The sequence below is a fragment of the Pteropus alecto genome, unplaced genomic scaffold, assembly GCF_000325575.1.
Source record: "Pteropus alecto unplaced genomic scaffold, ASM32557v1 scaffold276, whole genome shotgun sequence".
Classification (NCBI taxonomy): Eukaryota; Metazoa; Chordata; class Mammalia; order Chiroptera; family Pteropodidae; genus Pteropus; species Pteropus alecto.
The window spans coordinates 113,791-129,122 of NW_006438074.1; the positions used below are offsets into that span (position 1 = coordinate 113,791).

At 36.2% G+C, this 15,332-nt stretch overlaps 1 protein-coding gene across 4 annotated transcripts in view; it reads left to right on the top strand.

Moving 5' to 3' along the window:
- Positions 1-6: 6 nt before the first annotated feature.
- Positions 7-15,332, top strand: part of PCNX4 (pecanex homolog 4) — a 35,682-nt gene continuing 20,356 nt past the window's right edge. Inside the window, exons 1-2 of one of the 4 annotated variants that reach the window (XM_006915093.2) lie at positions 7-298; positions 10,658-11,401. In XM_006915093.2, coding sequence (XP_006915155.1) covers positions 10,713-11,401 — 689 coding nt within the window. In that variant the 5' untranslated portion in view covers positions 7-298; positions 10,658-10,712. Of the gene's footprint in view, positions 299-10,657; positions 11,402-15,332 lie in introns of those variants that run through there. The other 3 variants (XM_015591975.1, XM_006915094.2, XM_025049094.1) reach the window with 3 other exon arrangements.

Below are 15,332 nucleotides of genomic sequence, written 5' to 3' on the forward strand. Positions count from 1 at the left end.
GACGCCCATTTGCGAGCGCACGTAGGGGGGCGTGGCGAGCCAGGCAAGCATTGCCCGTCCTGGAGCGTGCGGAGGGTTCCGCGCCGGGTGGCGCCAGCGGGAGTTAACGTTAGCCATGGAAACGCGGAGCCGGCCTTGGCGCGCCCGAGGTGAGCTGGTTGCCTGGCAGCCACAGCTTCTCGGCCTCTGCGTCGGTACCTGGAGCAGCCTCCCTGCAGGAGCGCCCAACCCGGGTTTACCTGCAAAAGCGCAGTCCATGGGATGCCTTCGCTTCGCCTCTTCCCTCGGCTGACTCGAGGTAGGTTGGATCCCCGACACCCACCTAGAGACTTCTTGGTCGCTTTACTTTCCAAGCTTGTGCAGAGCCACGTTGTTCTTGCAAGTTTAATTGCGACAGATTTCTCGTTCTTCATTATAAAACCTTTAAGTGCAATTAATTGCACTTGGTAAGACGTGAGATGAACTCTGTCGCTAGAGGTATATATCATCAGTCCGGTGGGGTTTTAACTTTTCTTTTGAAAGACTGTTTAAGCCCGTTGACGTACAGCATTTTGTTTCTAAGAGACACTTGTGATATGGAAAATGGCCTTTTGAGTCTTGATTCAGGGATGGCTTGTTACCCCCAATAAAGTTCACAAGCTGTGCTCCTTAGTACGGTACTTTTTCTCTCATGTCCAGCTAAACCACTTTTGTCCCAAATTGATCAACTCATGGCTCCCAGAATGAGTAACTCTTTACCCACTGATCTGCTCCCTTTCTCCACAACTCTGTCGAGGATCAGCGTTTACTTCTATGATGTCTACTCCGTCAGAAGTTATCAGGCCTATGAATTTGTTATCTGCTTTATTATTACTTTTCTTCTTTAGCTGCATTTAGGGCAAAGCCAGCCATTATATTATTGGGTATCCTCTGCCACCCATACTAAATCCCCAAACCTTTATCATAGCATCCAACCAGATGCCAAGTTCAGATACTGCCATTTCGGTAATTTACATGCTACTCTTAAATTTCTGACTTAAAGACCTGCCTACTAGTTAACTGCCACAGAAAATACCAGGTTGGGACATTTTCTGTTTCTCTTTTGTAATATTAATATAAGATAATATTGAATGTCAACTATGATTGAAAAGTAAAAAAAGAACATTTCATAAAATTCACCCATTAAAAATGTAGGATTCAGTGGTTTTTAGTATAGTCACATAACTGTGCAACCTTTACTACTGTACAGTCAATTTTAGAACATTGTCATCACCCTAAAAAGAAGCCCTGTACTTTTTAGTAATCACTCAACTCTGCTGTTTCATCTCACTATCCCCACCAGCCGTAGGCAAACACTAATCTATTTTCTGCCTGTATAGATTCCCTTATTCTGGACATTTTAAATAAATGGATTCATACAGTATATGTAGTCCTTTGTGATTGGCTTCTTCCACTTAGCATTCTGTTTTCATGGCATCTGTGTTGTAGCATGTATCAGTACTTTTTTCTTGTTTATAGCCTAATGGTGTTCCATTGTAGGCTACACATTTATTTCATCCATTGGTGGACATTTGGTTGTTTCCATATTGTGGCTGTTAATATTTCTGCCATGAAGGTCCATGCACAAATTTTTATGTAGACTTATGTTTTTATTTCTCTTGGGTAAATACCTAGGAATGGGATTGCTAGGTCATATGGTCACTCTATGTTTAACCTTTTGAGGAACTGCCAGACTGTTTTCCAAAGAAGCTACACCATTTTACATTACCATGTGAAGGTTCTCATTTCCCTTCAACCTCACCAATACTTCTTATTGTCTGTCTTTTTGATAGCCAGTCAAGAGTATTGAAGAATTATCTCCTTGTGGTTTTGGTTTGCATTTCCCTAATGAATAATGATGTTGAGCACTGTTTCATGTGTTTATTGGCCATTTGTATATTATCTTTGGAGAAATGTCTAGTCATATCTTTTGCCTAGTTTTAAATTGAGTTATTTGGGTTTTTATTATCGAGTAATAGGAGTTCTTTATATATCTCAGATACAAGTCCATTATTATATATATGATTTGCAAACATGTTTCCCATTCTGTGGGTGTTTTCATGTAGTTGGTGGTGAAAACCTTTTCTTTTAGACACTTTCCCACCTTATCAAGGAATCCTGTATGCCAGTGCCTTCATTCTGGCTTAGCTAACAAAACTTTCCTATTTTGACATTCTATAGATACCTCTCAGGCCCACCTTTCCCTGAAAACCCTTTCTTTTATTCTTTTATTTCTCTATATCCTCAAAATTCCCCTTCATTTGGCAGTAGTTTGGAATGATTGAAAAACTCAGTCTGCCACCAGTTGACATTGTGTTGGTTAAGTCACTTCATGTCACTGGTTCCCTTTTCTGTAAAATTGATTTATTTCGGGTAATGCATGTGAGTGGTATTCAGTTTATTCACTTGATACTTGATTTTGAAAGAAAAGCATGTTAACCCATTTGAATTTATAGTGGGTAAGATGTGTGAGGTTTGGGAAGGCTAGACTGGGATATGAGTAGAAGTATTGGCTTGCCCTACTGCATATTTATGATATTCTGATGTGAACTTTGGCTATTTCCTACTATCTTAGTTTTCCATAAGTAATAGAATGCTATCAGCTCATATTCCACTGTTGTACACATATGGAGGGTGAATCCTAGAACCGAATGATGAGTTCAAAGGTGGAACTCATCATTCCACCTTTGAAGCATTGCCAATACCTGCAATAAATAGATCCCTTGAGGGATCTATCACCTTTCCCATCCAGTAATAGTTTTCTCTACAAACCAGTTTCTGTGAATGTACAGAAAACTCTTAGATTCGAAGACCCACCAAAATCTTGAATTTGAATAAATACCATTTTATAGATCCAAAGAGATGCTAATGTTCTTGTTCTTTCTGTTTAAGACTCTTTTTAGATGCTTGGGTAGATTTTCCTTTCATTGGTGGGGGGAGGACGGTGCTTGCTACATAATTGATAAACTATAACATGTAATGTATTTTTCATGTTTAAGACCAAATGTCTTTCAAAGGGCTCTTCAAGAATTAGCTGTTTGTCCATGGTGTGGCATTTAGTTAAGACCTCATAGAGTATTTTCAGAATCATTAGAGGTAGCTATCTTTGCATCTCTAGATTTCTGCTGGTACCCTCAGCAGTTAGCACTTGGCTATCAACAAAGTCCACCTGGCATACTTTTTAGAATTGCTCTGGTAGTAACAGGTGATTTTTATCCAGAGCAACTGAAAATTGTTTCATGTCTTGCTTTTGAGTACTTAGGTGCAGTTTATTTTTGTTTCTTTTCTAGACATGAAGGTTTTTTTGTTTGTTTTCCAAGTTAGTAAAGGTGGTGACGCTTGGAAAATACATATACATACCGGTAATGAATATTCTCAGAGATATAGACCATATTCATGAAACAATAATAGGATTCTATGAAAAGGGACATCCAGGGATTAAAGAAGTGCTCTTAGAAATTAAAAATATGAAAGAAGAATTTATTAAAATTTGACAAGTATATTCAATGATAGTAAGTTTCTTGAAAGTACAACAAAAAATATAGTTGAGGCACAGTGCAGAAGGGCTCAGTAAATAAATATGTGTGTGTTCAATATAATCTCTCACCTTTTAGGATGGCTATGACTTTTTTAAAAAGTTAAATGTTGGCAAGGATGTGGAGAAATACACTGTTGGTGTGGATTGCAAAGTGGTGCATTCACTATGGAAAACAGTATGGAGGGTCCTCAAAAAATTAAAAATAAAACTATCATATGATCCAGCAATTCCACTTCTGGGTATTTATCCAAAAGAATGGAAATCAGGATCTCAAAGAGATATTTGCACCCCCATGTTTATTGCAGCATGATTTATAATAGCCAAAAAGTGGAAGCAAACAACAAATGGAGAAAGAAAATGTGGTATATACATACAGTGGAATATTATTCAGCCCTAAACAAGGACACCCTGCCATATGTGACAACATTAATGAGCCTTGAAGACATTATGGTAAGTGAAGTAAGCCAGTCACAGAAGGGCAAATGCATGATTCCACTTATATGAGATATCTAAAATCGTCAAACTCCTAGAAACAGTAGAATGATGGTTGCCAGGAGATTGGAGAAGGAAAAAATGGAGAATTACTGTTTAATAAATATAAAGTTTTAGTTACACAAGATGAATTAGTTCTAGAGATCTACTGTACAACATTGTGTTGCTGGTTAACAGTATTGTATATTTGAAAATTTATTAAGAGAGTAGGTCTCATGTTAGATGTTCTCGCCATTAAAAAAAAAAAAAACAACCCAAATCTCATAGAATAGGAAAAAAAAAAAGGTATAGATTCAATGAATGACATCAGTCAATAAAAATATACGATAGATTTTTTTTTTAAGTAACCTTTGTTAAATGAAAATCAGACAATTGTTAAAACTATTTCTAGGAATTCTGTTTGCCAACTTAGCTATAAATATAGTATAATCCCAAAAAACTGCCACTTTTTGTTATCTCTTTCCTTGTTTCAAGGTATTTTCAACGTGGTGCCTTGCATGATTGCTGAGTTAAAGTTTCGATGACTAAGAATTTCCTCCTAATACATTGCCAAATTGATCTTTGTTTCCTATCTTTCTGGATAATGCATAAGAAACATGACTCAGATTCCAAATAAAGCAACATTTCTTTGGCTGTTTTGTTTTCCCACTTTCAGAGAAACATATGAAGAAAACATATGGCCTAAATTGGTATTGTGATGCCATCTTTATCCCTTAATTTCTCTTTTCTCAGCTCCTGCCCTCCACCCCCCACACACTAGCCTTGAGCTATTTTTCATTTTGCCCAGTCAGAGGTAGCAGCCATATAAATGCATCAATCTGTTTGGGAATTAACAGTCTTACAAAGGGTATGCAAATTCTCATTCAGGGATTAAATTTCAATTATTCTGATTTTATTTTCCATGATAGTAACCCAGATAAGGATTTAGATCTCTCTGTGTCACTTCCTACAAAGAGAATATTTTAAAAATATTCCAGGATCTGTAATTAAAGTTAGACAATATCAAATTATCATAAATCTTGCCTTAATGAATTTCCAGTATCTAATATCCTTCAGATATTAGAAAAAATACCCATACTTTAAAACACTCTTTTAGCAACCTGATATACATGCTACCTGTCATATTTCTCTCATAATTTTTTTCCTTGTGTACCCTTGTTCATGACATTTCTTCTTGACTGGTATACATTTTTAATTCTCCTTGGCTTTGCTAACTCTTAAAGGTCCTGATTGAAGCTCAGACCAATATTTCTAAAACTAGTTTTTACAAAACACTATAACACATGATCTGTTATTAGATATTGTGGAGAAAATGGGTTTCATGGTCAGGTCAAATAAGTTTGAGAAACTCAAATGATAAATTATAAGCAGATTTGCTGTGGTGGTGTTTTTTTTTAACTTCAAAGATGTCTCAGAATCTTCAGCTTGCTGATATCCTTTGTGACTCTTCAAGACGACTGTTTAGTGTATAATTTCTCAAACTTCTTTGACCATAGGACCCTTTTCAAGACACATTCTGTAGGCCAAGTCTTGCAAGCAAATGGCTACTGAAGTAACTAACACTCTTGAATGTTTGTGTCTTTCTACAAAGCTAGGTTTATTGAGTGGAACTGTCTCAGATAAACCAATCAGGCACCCACACAGGTTAACACACAACACACAGAGAGGGAGAGTACAGAGTCTTAAAGGACAGAGCAAAGGGTGAAAGTCCTTAGCATATCCAAAGTGAACTCTGTTGACTGACAGCATGGAGAACTGCACGCAAGTCCCACAATGGGACCAAAGGTCAGAGAGTCTTTTACTCTAGTGCATCATCCATGATGCTCATCAGCTTAGGCTGAACATCGTCAGTCAGGTGTTAATCTTATATGGACCTTACAAGGTGGGGCTCCTCATGCTTATCAACTCTTACAAGTGGGGGTTGACAGTCATAGTTTTGAGCAGTCCAGTTACACCCTAAGGGCGTTCCCCTTATGTTTAAGTTGACATTACTGTCATGGCCCCCATGGAGTCCATTTTGTAAAGTCCAAAAAGTTTTCATTTTTTTATTCTCATATAGCAAGTAATACTGTATCCTTCAGCCTTTCTTTTAATACCCCATTAAAATAACTTAAATCACTATCCAATGTCCTCCCCCATGCTTCTAAGGCTTCTTAAGGGAATTTATATTCTCTTCATACTTTTTGGTCTGCTCTCACTTTGTTATTGATCGTTCCTGCCTTATTTTGCTCCTTGTGCCTGCTGTTCTACATCTGCTTTTCTCTGCTGATATGAACTAGTTCTTCCATCCTTATAATGAAGAAAATTAAAGTGTAGCGTAGGACGGAAACAAAATTGGACTTCTGACACGTTAAAATCCTCCAGCCACTTCCTTCTCCACAGGAGAAACACAGCCATGTATATCCCTCAGGCCCATCCTGCTCCTATATTACTTTGGGATGTACTGCTCTAGGCAAAAATCTTCTCTGAGCCAATAATACTATCAATAGAAACTGTTATTTTTTCCATAATAAACATAAGTGAAAATACTTTCTAAACAATTCCTAGGAATAAAGAGTTTATGGGTTTACTGTTTTGAGTCGGGTGGGATGTGCTAGAAGAAGTTTTCAAACAATATATGTACTCTCAACTTTCCATTTGAAAAAACAGCAATATTTAATGTTTTCCTACTTTAATTATCTTATTTAAGCTATACCATTAATGTATTACATGCCTCTCCATGTGAAGGTATTTTACTAAATATTATGGAGAATCAGAAGTACCTCAAGTGTTAGCCCCTACCCACAAATAACTTTTTAGTAAAGAAAAAACACGTATAGTTAACATGTGAAGAAGTGAACAATGCAAGAAGTGCCTTATGTTGATACATCTTACAAGTTGAGTAGTATGAACAAGCAATATTTTTGATATACAGAGAGAAGAGAGACACAGTTTGGCCTGAGTGTTCTGCAGAATTTTCTGAAAGGAGTAGACTGATTGATAAAAGTTGACTAAGATTATTAATTAGGGAAGAGAGTAGAGGAGACCATAGGCAAAGGAGAGGGCTTGAGCAGAGGCACCCAGAATGAAAAGTACAGGATATAATTGCGAGGCATGGGGTTGAGAGTTCTAGAGGATATTTGGTAATTTGAAGAGATATGAAAATGTTATATGTAAAATACACAAACACAGCTTAGTGTATATGCCTTCACAAACTTTTTACACCAATACAAACTGCACAGCCATGTATACATGCAAGTGTATGTACTTTTTTTTTAATACAAACAGGATCATCAGTATGTTTTAATTTTCAACATATTGTGGGCATATTTCCATGTTTCCGCTTCAACGGTACATCTTCAGAATATTCCACTGTTTGGAACATAATCACAGAGTATTCTATCAAATACTATCTTGTTCCTGACTTATGTCAGTGGAGCAGGAGGGGCCAGTTTTTCCTAACTTCTTGAGGAAAATTCGGCATATCCCCACTCTTCAGAACTCCCAGGCCAGCCATCCCAGTTCATTTTTCTGTCTGATGGCATCTTCCATATATAATTGAAATCAGAATGTTTACCCCCAATAACAGTAGTATGCCTTTACTTACCCTATGGCTTATACAGAATAATTATTCAGAATATGATGTCACTGAGCCTGACATCAGTACAGGAGATAAGCTCTTTCAGAGAGAGGGAAGCAATCTTCATACCTTGAGATTGAACCATCAAGGTTCCTTTTGGCCCTGTGGTTCTATTGTTTTGTGAGTACTTGGATGTAAGTAAAAGCTATGCCTTGTTTTATGCAGAACTAAGAGCAGTGGCTTGAAAATGTAAAATAATAAATATTTATAAAGATCTTCTTAACAATAACAAGAGGTGCTATAAAGCAGTAATTCTTAATGGTGATCCCAAAACCTTTCGCGATGCCCAAAAGCTCTCTTCAGGGCTGATTTTGGTTGGGTAGAACTGACTTGCAGAAAGACTATTTAAAATGTTTTGTGGGTGGTGAAATATATATAACAAAGTTTACCACCTTAACCATTTTCAATGTACAGTTCTGTGATATTAAGTACCTTATCACATTGTTGTGCAGTCATCACCACCATCCATCCCCATGTCTCTTCATCTTGTAAAACACTATACCCATTAAACAATAACTCACCATTCTCTCTCTCCAGCCGATAGCAACCACCATTCTACTTTCTATCTATGGTTTTGACTATTCTAAGTACCTCATATAAGTAGAATTGTACAGTATTTATCTTATCGTGACTGGCTTATTTCACTTAGCATAATGTCCTCAAGTTTCATCCACGTTATAGCATGTTGCAGGATTGCCTTTTTAAGGCTGAATAATATTCCTTTGTAAGTATATACCACATTTTGCTTATCTATTCATCCTTCAATGGACATTTGGGTTGCTTTCACATTTTAGTTACTGTCAGTAATGCTGCTATAAATATAAACATGGCTATACAAATATTTCTTCAAGGCCTTGCTTTCAGTTCTTTGGAGTGTATATCCAGAAGTGGAATTCCTAGGTCATATGGTAATTCCATTTTTAATTTTTTGAGGAACCATCATAGTTTTTTCCACAGAGGTTGTACCATTTTACATTCCCACCAACAGTGTACAAGGGTTCCAGTTTTTCCAGATCCTTGCCAATACTTGTTTTTTGGTTTTTTGATAGTAGCCATCCTAATGGGTGTGAGATAGTAGCTCATTGTAGTTTTGATTTGCATTTCCCTAATGATTACTGATGTTGAGCATCTTTTCATTTGGTTATTGTAATTTTTATATCTTCTTTGGAGAAATGTCTATTTCAGTCCTTTGCCAGTTTTCAAATTGGGTTGTTTTTGTTGTTGTTGTTGTTGCGTTTTCGGAGTTTTCTCTATATTCTGGATATTAATCCCTTATTAGGTATATTATTTACAAATAATTCCTCCCATTCTGTGTGTTGCCTTTTTATTGTTGAGAATGTCTTTTGGTGTACACATTTTTTTAATTCCAATTTGTCTATTTCTTTTGTTACCTGTACCTTTGGTGTCGTACCTAAGAAGTCATTGCCAAATCCAATGTCAGAAGCTTTTGTTTTGTGTTTTCTTCTAAGAGTTTTATTGCTTTAGGACTTACATTTAGTTCTAAGAGTTTTATTGCTGTAGGGCTTTCATTTAGGTCCTTTATTCATTTTGAATTAATTTCTGTATATAGTGTTAGATAAGGGTCTGACTTCATTCTTTTGCACGTGGATACCCAGTTTTCCCAACACTGTTTGTTGAAAAGACTGTTCCCATTGAAAGATCTTGATACCCTTGTCAAATGTTTAACCATATATGTGAGGGTTTATTTTGGGGCTCTCTATTCTATTCCAGTCTATGGCCATACCACCCTGAATGTGCCCAATCTCTTCTATTCTATTCCATTGGTCTATATATCTGTCTTTATGAAGAAGACTTTAAACACAGTTTTTCTTTTCTAGCCCAGCATATGATCCCTGGGGTAATACTTTGCTAGCTGACCTGTGTCAGGCAACTGTTTTTCAGAATAAGTTCCTGAGTATATCCTAGGAAACAGAAAAGTTGAAGAGAAGAGACTCATGTTATTTGACATTTAGATTTTTGTGGCCTTTAAAGTAATCTAGACTAAAGCATATACAGGTCCTATTATTGTTTCAAATGCTTTCTTACTGCTGGTAGATTTTTGGAAACCAACAGAAAGACTAAATTTGAATCATGAAGTGGTTTGCCTGTGGTAATGTAGCTAGTAGTAAGCATTACACTGACACCTGAAGTCTTTTAATTTCCAGTTCATTGGTCTTCCTACTACCTGAGCTGCCAGTGGCTTTTTATAGAAATGCTACTATTTTAGCAGCTTTTGACTAAATTATTGGAAAAGCCTAAATTTACTATAATTAAGGGATGTGACTAACGCTTAGTATTTCTATTTGTTTTCCATTTCTCTGTCTGTTTTAATTCAAGGGAATTATAGAGGATATCTTTACTTTATAGGGCAAGGGTTGGTAAACTATGACCTATAGGCTACATCTGGCCCACAGCCTGTTTGGGTAAATACTGTAAAGTTTTATTGGAACAGAACCATTCATAACTCATTTATGTATATATTATCTGTGGCTGCTTTTCTGCTACAATAGCAGAGTTGAGTCATTGTAACAGAGACCTTATGGTCCACAAAGCCTAAAATATTTACTTTTGGACTTTTACAGAAAAATTTTGCTGACTCTTGTAATAGAGGAAAAAGTTAAACAACAAAAGCCCTCAGGGAAATGATAAGTTAAACCACTGGCAGAGTTGAGTTGAGAGTTTTGATTTTGTAAACTTTATTTTGACCTCAAAATCTAAAAATGTCAATTGACTTAAGATCTAATTTTAGATATTAAGTTCTAGATAAGTTAATAATAGATATGATTTTTTCCAAATAAAAAACAATTTAGCAACTATTCATTTAGTGCCAGGTATGTGTCAGGAAATGGGGAGGTGCTAGAGAAGTGAAGTTATAAATCCTGCCCTTGAACTAAGGAGATAAATAGAAATATGGGGTTCCCCCTTCCCATGTTTTAAGTATGGCATTTTCAAATAGTGACTTTTCCCCTTTTTTTCTTTTTTTTTTTTAGAGATTTCTATGTTACAGAAAAGGATGTGCTTTCAGAATAATCCTGAGTGAGAAGGATGAGTCCAGATGTGCCTCTGCTGAATGATTACAAAAAGGACTTCTTTCTGAAGCGCTTTCCACAGACTGTTCTTGGAGGCCCAAGACTCAAATTAGGCTACTGTGCCCCTTCTTACATATATGTTAATCAAATTATCCTTTTTCTGATGCCATGGATTTTAGGTGGAATTGGAACACTTTTGTACCAATTAGGCATCCTGGAAGACTATTACACGGCAGCACTCTCAGGTGGACTAATGCTTGGCACTGCATTTGTCATCCAGTTTACAAGTTTATATGCCAGAAACAAATCAGTGACAGTAGAAAGAATACTAACCACAGATATCTTAGCACAGGAAGATGCGCATGAATTTACAAGTTGTGCCAGTGCTGAGACTATCAAATTTCTAATTCCTGGCAAGAAATATATAGCCAATACAGTTTTTCATTCTGTTCTCGCTGGGTTAGTATGTGGCCTTGGAACATGGTATCTACTCCCGAATAGAATAACTTTGCTATATGGCAATGCAGGAGGCACTGTTTTACTGTTTTTCTTTGGATGGATAACATTATGTACAGGAGAATATTCGTTAATTGTAAACACAGCTATAGAGACTGCGACTTTCCAAACCCAGGATACTTATGAAATCACTCCTCTTATGAGACCTCTTTATATATTTTTCTTTGTTTCTGTAGATCTTGCACACAGGTAATAAGCTATCAAATAATTTATATCTTGTTTTGTTTTTAATCATACATAATAAGAGTATTCTTCTTAGTATTAAAAACAAATGAATCTGTGGATTGAAAGTCATCAGGGCCAAACCACTGAGTGACAGGTTGTTTTGATGATTACTCTCTTAGGACTAATTTCAGTTAAACATACATGCTAAAGCAGTAATTAAATGTTATTGAGAAGTAAAAAAGAAAACCCCTTTATAAGATAAGGTAAATAAGATAGCCTGGCTGAAACCTATGAAAAGATATGGAACTTTCCTGTGAGGTGAAAATGAAGAATTTAAAATTTATATACATAAATATTATGTACAGATTGAGTGGATTTAAGATAAATAGAATAATTTATTTCTAATTTTGTTATAGTAACTAGAAGAAATTGAATTTTTTAATCAATTTGATAAAGAAGAAAATAGAAAGTAGGTTTTTAACAAAATTGTTTGATAACCCCTTTTACTTGCTTTTTCTAAATCTGACTTTTCTTTCTCTGCTTCTGTAGATTGCAGCTTTCTCTTTCACAGGTTAGTGTCCAGGTAGAAATGCACAGTCATATAGTGGACTGAATGTGTTCCCTCTGAATTCATGTATTTAAAGCCTTAACACCCCATGTGACAGTATTTGGAGATGGGGTCTTTGGGAGGTAATTGGGATAATGAGGATGGGATCCTGGAATGATAGAATTAATAATGCCCTTATAAGAAGAGATACTAGAGCGCTTGATCTCTTTCTCACTACCATGTGAAGAAACAATGAGAAGTTGGCTTTCTACAAGCCAGGAGGAATGTCCTCACCAGAACCTAACCGGAACGCCATTCTGATTTTAGGCTTCCAGCCTCTAGAACTGAGAAATTTCTGTTGTTTAAGCCACCCAGTCTGCAGTATTTTGTTATGGCAGCCCAAGTCGACTAAGACAGATTGTCATACCAAGAGGCGGGGATGCTTCTGTAACAAATAACCTAAAAGTGTAGAAGTTGTTGTAGCCGCCAGCCCCCGAAAGACACATGAACCACCAGAAATCAGTGAGTTATAGGAAACATACTCTTTATTCAGCCAGCTAGGTCTGCCAGGGGTACACAGACCCCAAATTAAGCAGCCCTGAAATGTAGAGGTACAGCGTTTTTAAGCCCTAAATCTCATTCCTCATTCTGTCTTAAACACAAAGGTCTATTTTTCTCCTATTCACTACCTGTCAACCCACAGGTCAGTTGTGCAAGCGGGGATTCAGAAGCAGAAAGCTTATTGTTAGAATGTTATGTTCCCATGGGTGACAGCCTATGTTCCCATGGGTGATGGCCAAGCACTAATTTTCCAGCCAGCACAAAGTGACTTTGGAACTGGGTAATGGGTGGAGGCTGGAAGAGTTTTGAAGTGAATGCTAGAAATATGGACATTAAAGGTGATTCTGGTGAGGTCTCAGAAAGAAATGAGAACATGTTATTAGAAACTGAAGGAAAGGCAATCCTTGTTATAAAGCAGCAAAGAACTTGGGTGAACTATTTTCTAATGTTTTGTGGAGGGAAGAACTTGTGATGAAATTAGATACATATCTGAATAATTTCTAAGCAAAATATTGAAGGAACAGCTTGATTCCTCTTGACTGCTTATAGTAAAATATGAAAGAAAACAGATGAACTGAAGAAGGAATTGCTAAGCAAAAAGGAACGAGAACTTGAAAGTTTGGAAAACTTTTGACTTACTCATATTGCAAAAAATGAGGAAACGTTTTCTAAAGAGAACACCAAGGGTGTGGCTGGACTATCATTAAATGGTTTATGGGATTATATGGGCAGACACACTGCCAGTTTAAACTAAAGGGGACAGAGACCAGAAGTAATGAAGGAAAGTTGTTAGACTATTAGATTTGATAGGATGGGAATGATAGACCTCTTTGGCTGTGAACAGGCACTATTCTTTAAAAAGATTGGAAAAATGACCCTGAAAATATTTCAGAGATTAACAGGACTAATGCCTCAAATTTCAAAGCTAGAAAGCCTCTGCTGGAAGCCTTGGGCTGGTACACCCATAGGGATAGGACCCCCATCTAGAGCTGTTTGGGTGACATTTCCACCATAGGGACCTGGAAGGCAGAGAATAGTTTTGGACTTACTTTGGACCTGTCATCCCTTCCTTCTTTCCTGTTTCTCCTTTTTGGAATAGGAGTGTCCATTCTATACCTGTCCTACATTGTATTTTGGAAGCAAATAACTTATCTGTTTTCACAGTTTCACAGCTGGAAAGGAATTTTACCTCAGGATAAATAGTATCTCAAGTCTTGCCTGTATCTGATTTAGATGACTTTTAAATAAAACTTTGGACGTTAGAATTGATGCTGGAAGCTGCTGGGATGGAATTAATGTATTTTGTACATAAGAACATGAAGTCTGGGGTGGAATGTTATAGACTGAATGTATGTGACCCCTTAAAATTCATGAGTTGATGCCCTGACCCCCATTGTGATGGTATTTGGCGATGGGGTCTTTGGCAGGTAATTAGATCATCAGGGTGGCCCAAGGCTGATGGAATTAGTGCTTTTATAGGAAACACTAGAGCCTTTGATCTGTCTCTCTACCATGTGAAGATACAATGATAAATTGGCTGTCTGCAAACCAGGAAGAGAGTTCTCACTAGAAACCCACCACGGTGGCACTCTGATCTCATACGTTCTGCTTCCAGAACTATGAGAAATAAATTTCTATTGTTTGAGCCACCCTAGTGTATGATATTTTTGTTATTGCAGCCCAAAATAAAACAAGGCATTTAAAAATATTTAGGCAGCCTGTGTACTGAAACTGACCTACTCTTAGGTATCTCCTATTCTTTAACTCTTAATCTCTTCTAATTGTGCTACATTTAGGAACCATTGGACACTATAATACCCTTGTAGTTCTTCATCTAATCAAACATCTAAGAGGAGAATTACTTTATGGGAAATTCATTTATAAATGGTTTCTTAGTACCACTACTGTTTACTAACTATAAAATATAATTAAATCCTTGATTTTGAAAAGTTAACAATAAAGTTGAGTTTAAATGTATGTACATACATGTTACTCCTTTTGAAAGATTTAAGTTTATAGGATTATTTTCAGAATAGATTATTGATTTACTATCTTACTGTGCCATTTCCAAAATCGGAAATTATATACCTTCTATAATACATATTTGCATTTAAAATGATGCCCTAGGTTCTTGAATTTAAAAAAAAAACAACTCAGTTAATTTATAATTTGGTTACCTTGACTTTCCACATTACCCATTTCTAAACGAAAAAGCATAAAATGTTTTTCACTACATTCTAGTTGAGTTTAACATACAGTTTTAATGTTTACAGTTTGATAATTACAAAGAAAACTTTGTAACTAAAAAGAGGCAGTTTTGAAATCTATTTTTTAAATGACATTTTTGTACAGAAAAAATACCTCCCGCTTCACTTTTAGAAAACGTTTAGCTTCTGATTAGCAAAATAATAAGGAATCAAGATGATCTTTATACAGTAAGTATGATACTATAGACATAATGTATAAAATGTGTACACTATTCAAATTTGGACAGTTGTCAAATATATCAAATTGTATCTTAATTTTATTTCAGACAATGTGAAAGTTGAAGAGATGAGTCCCACAGTGTAGTAATCTTTTCTCTTTTCCCATTCTTTATTCTACCCAGTACAGATGTGTATTAATAATTTTAAATGACTTTCTGTGTAGTTTTATCAAAGACAAGTGTTAAATCTACAGTGCTTTGTTCATGCACTCAGGAACTGTTTGAATGAATGATGCATATTTACATCATCTACTATAAGGAACATCTTTTGGGGAGTATATGGGTCATAATGCGTATACAGAATTTAAAATATTTTTATGGTTAGATTCCATTTTTTCTCGAGGGCTCAGATTTTTTGCCAT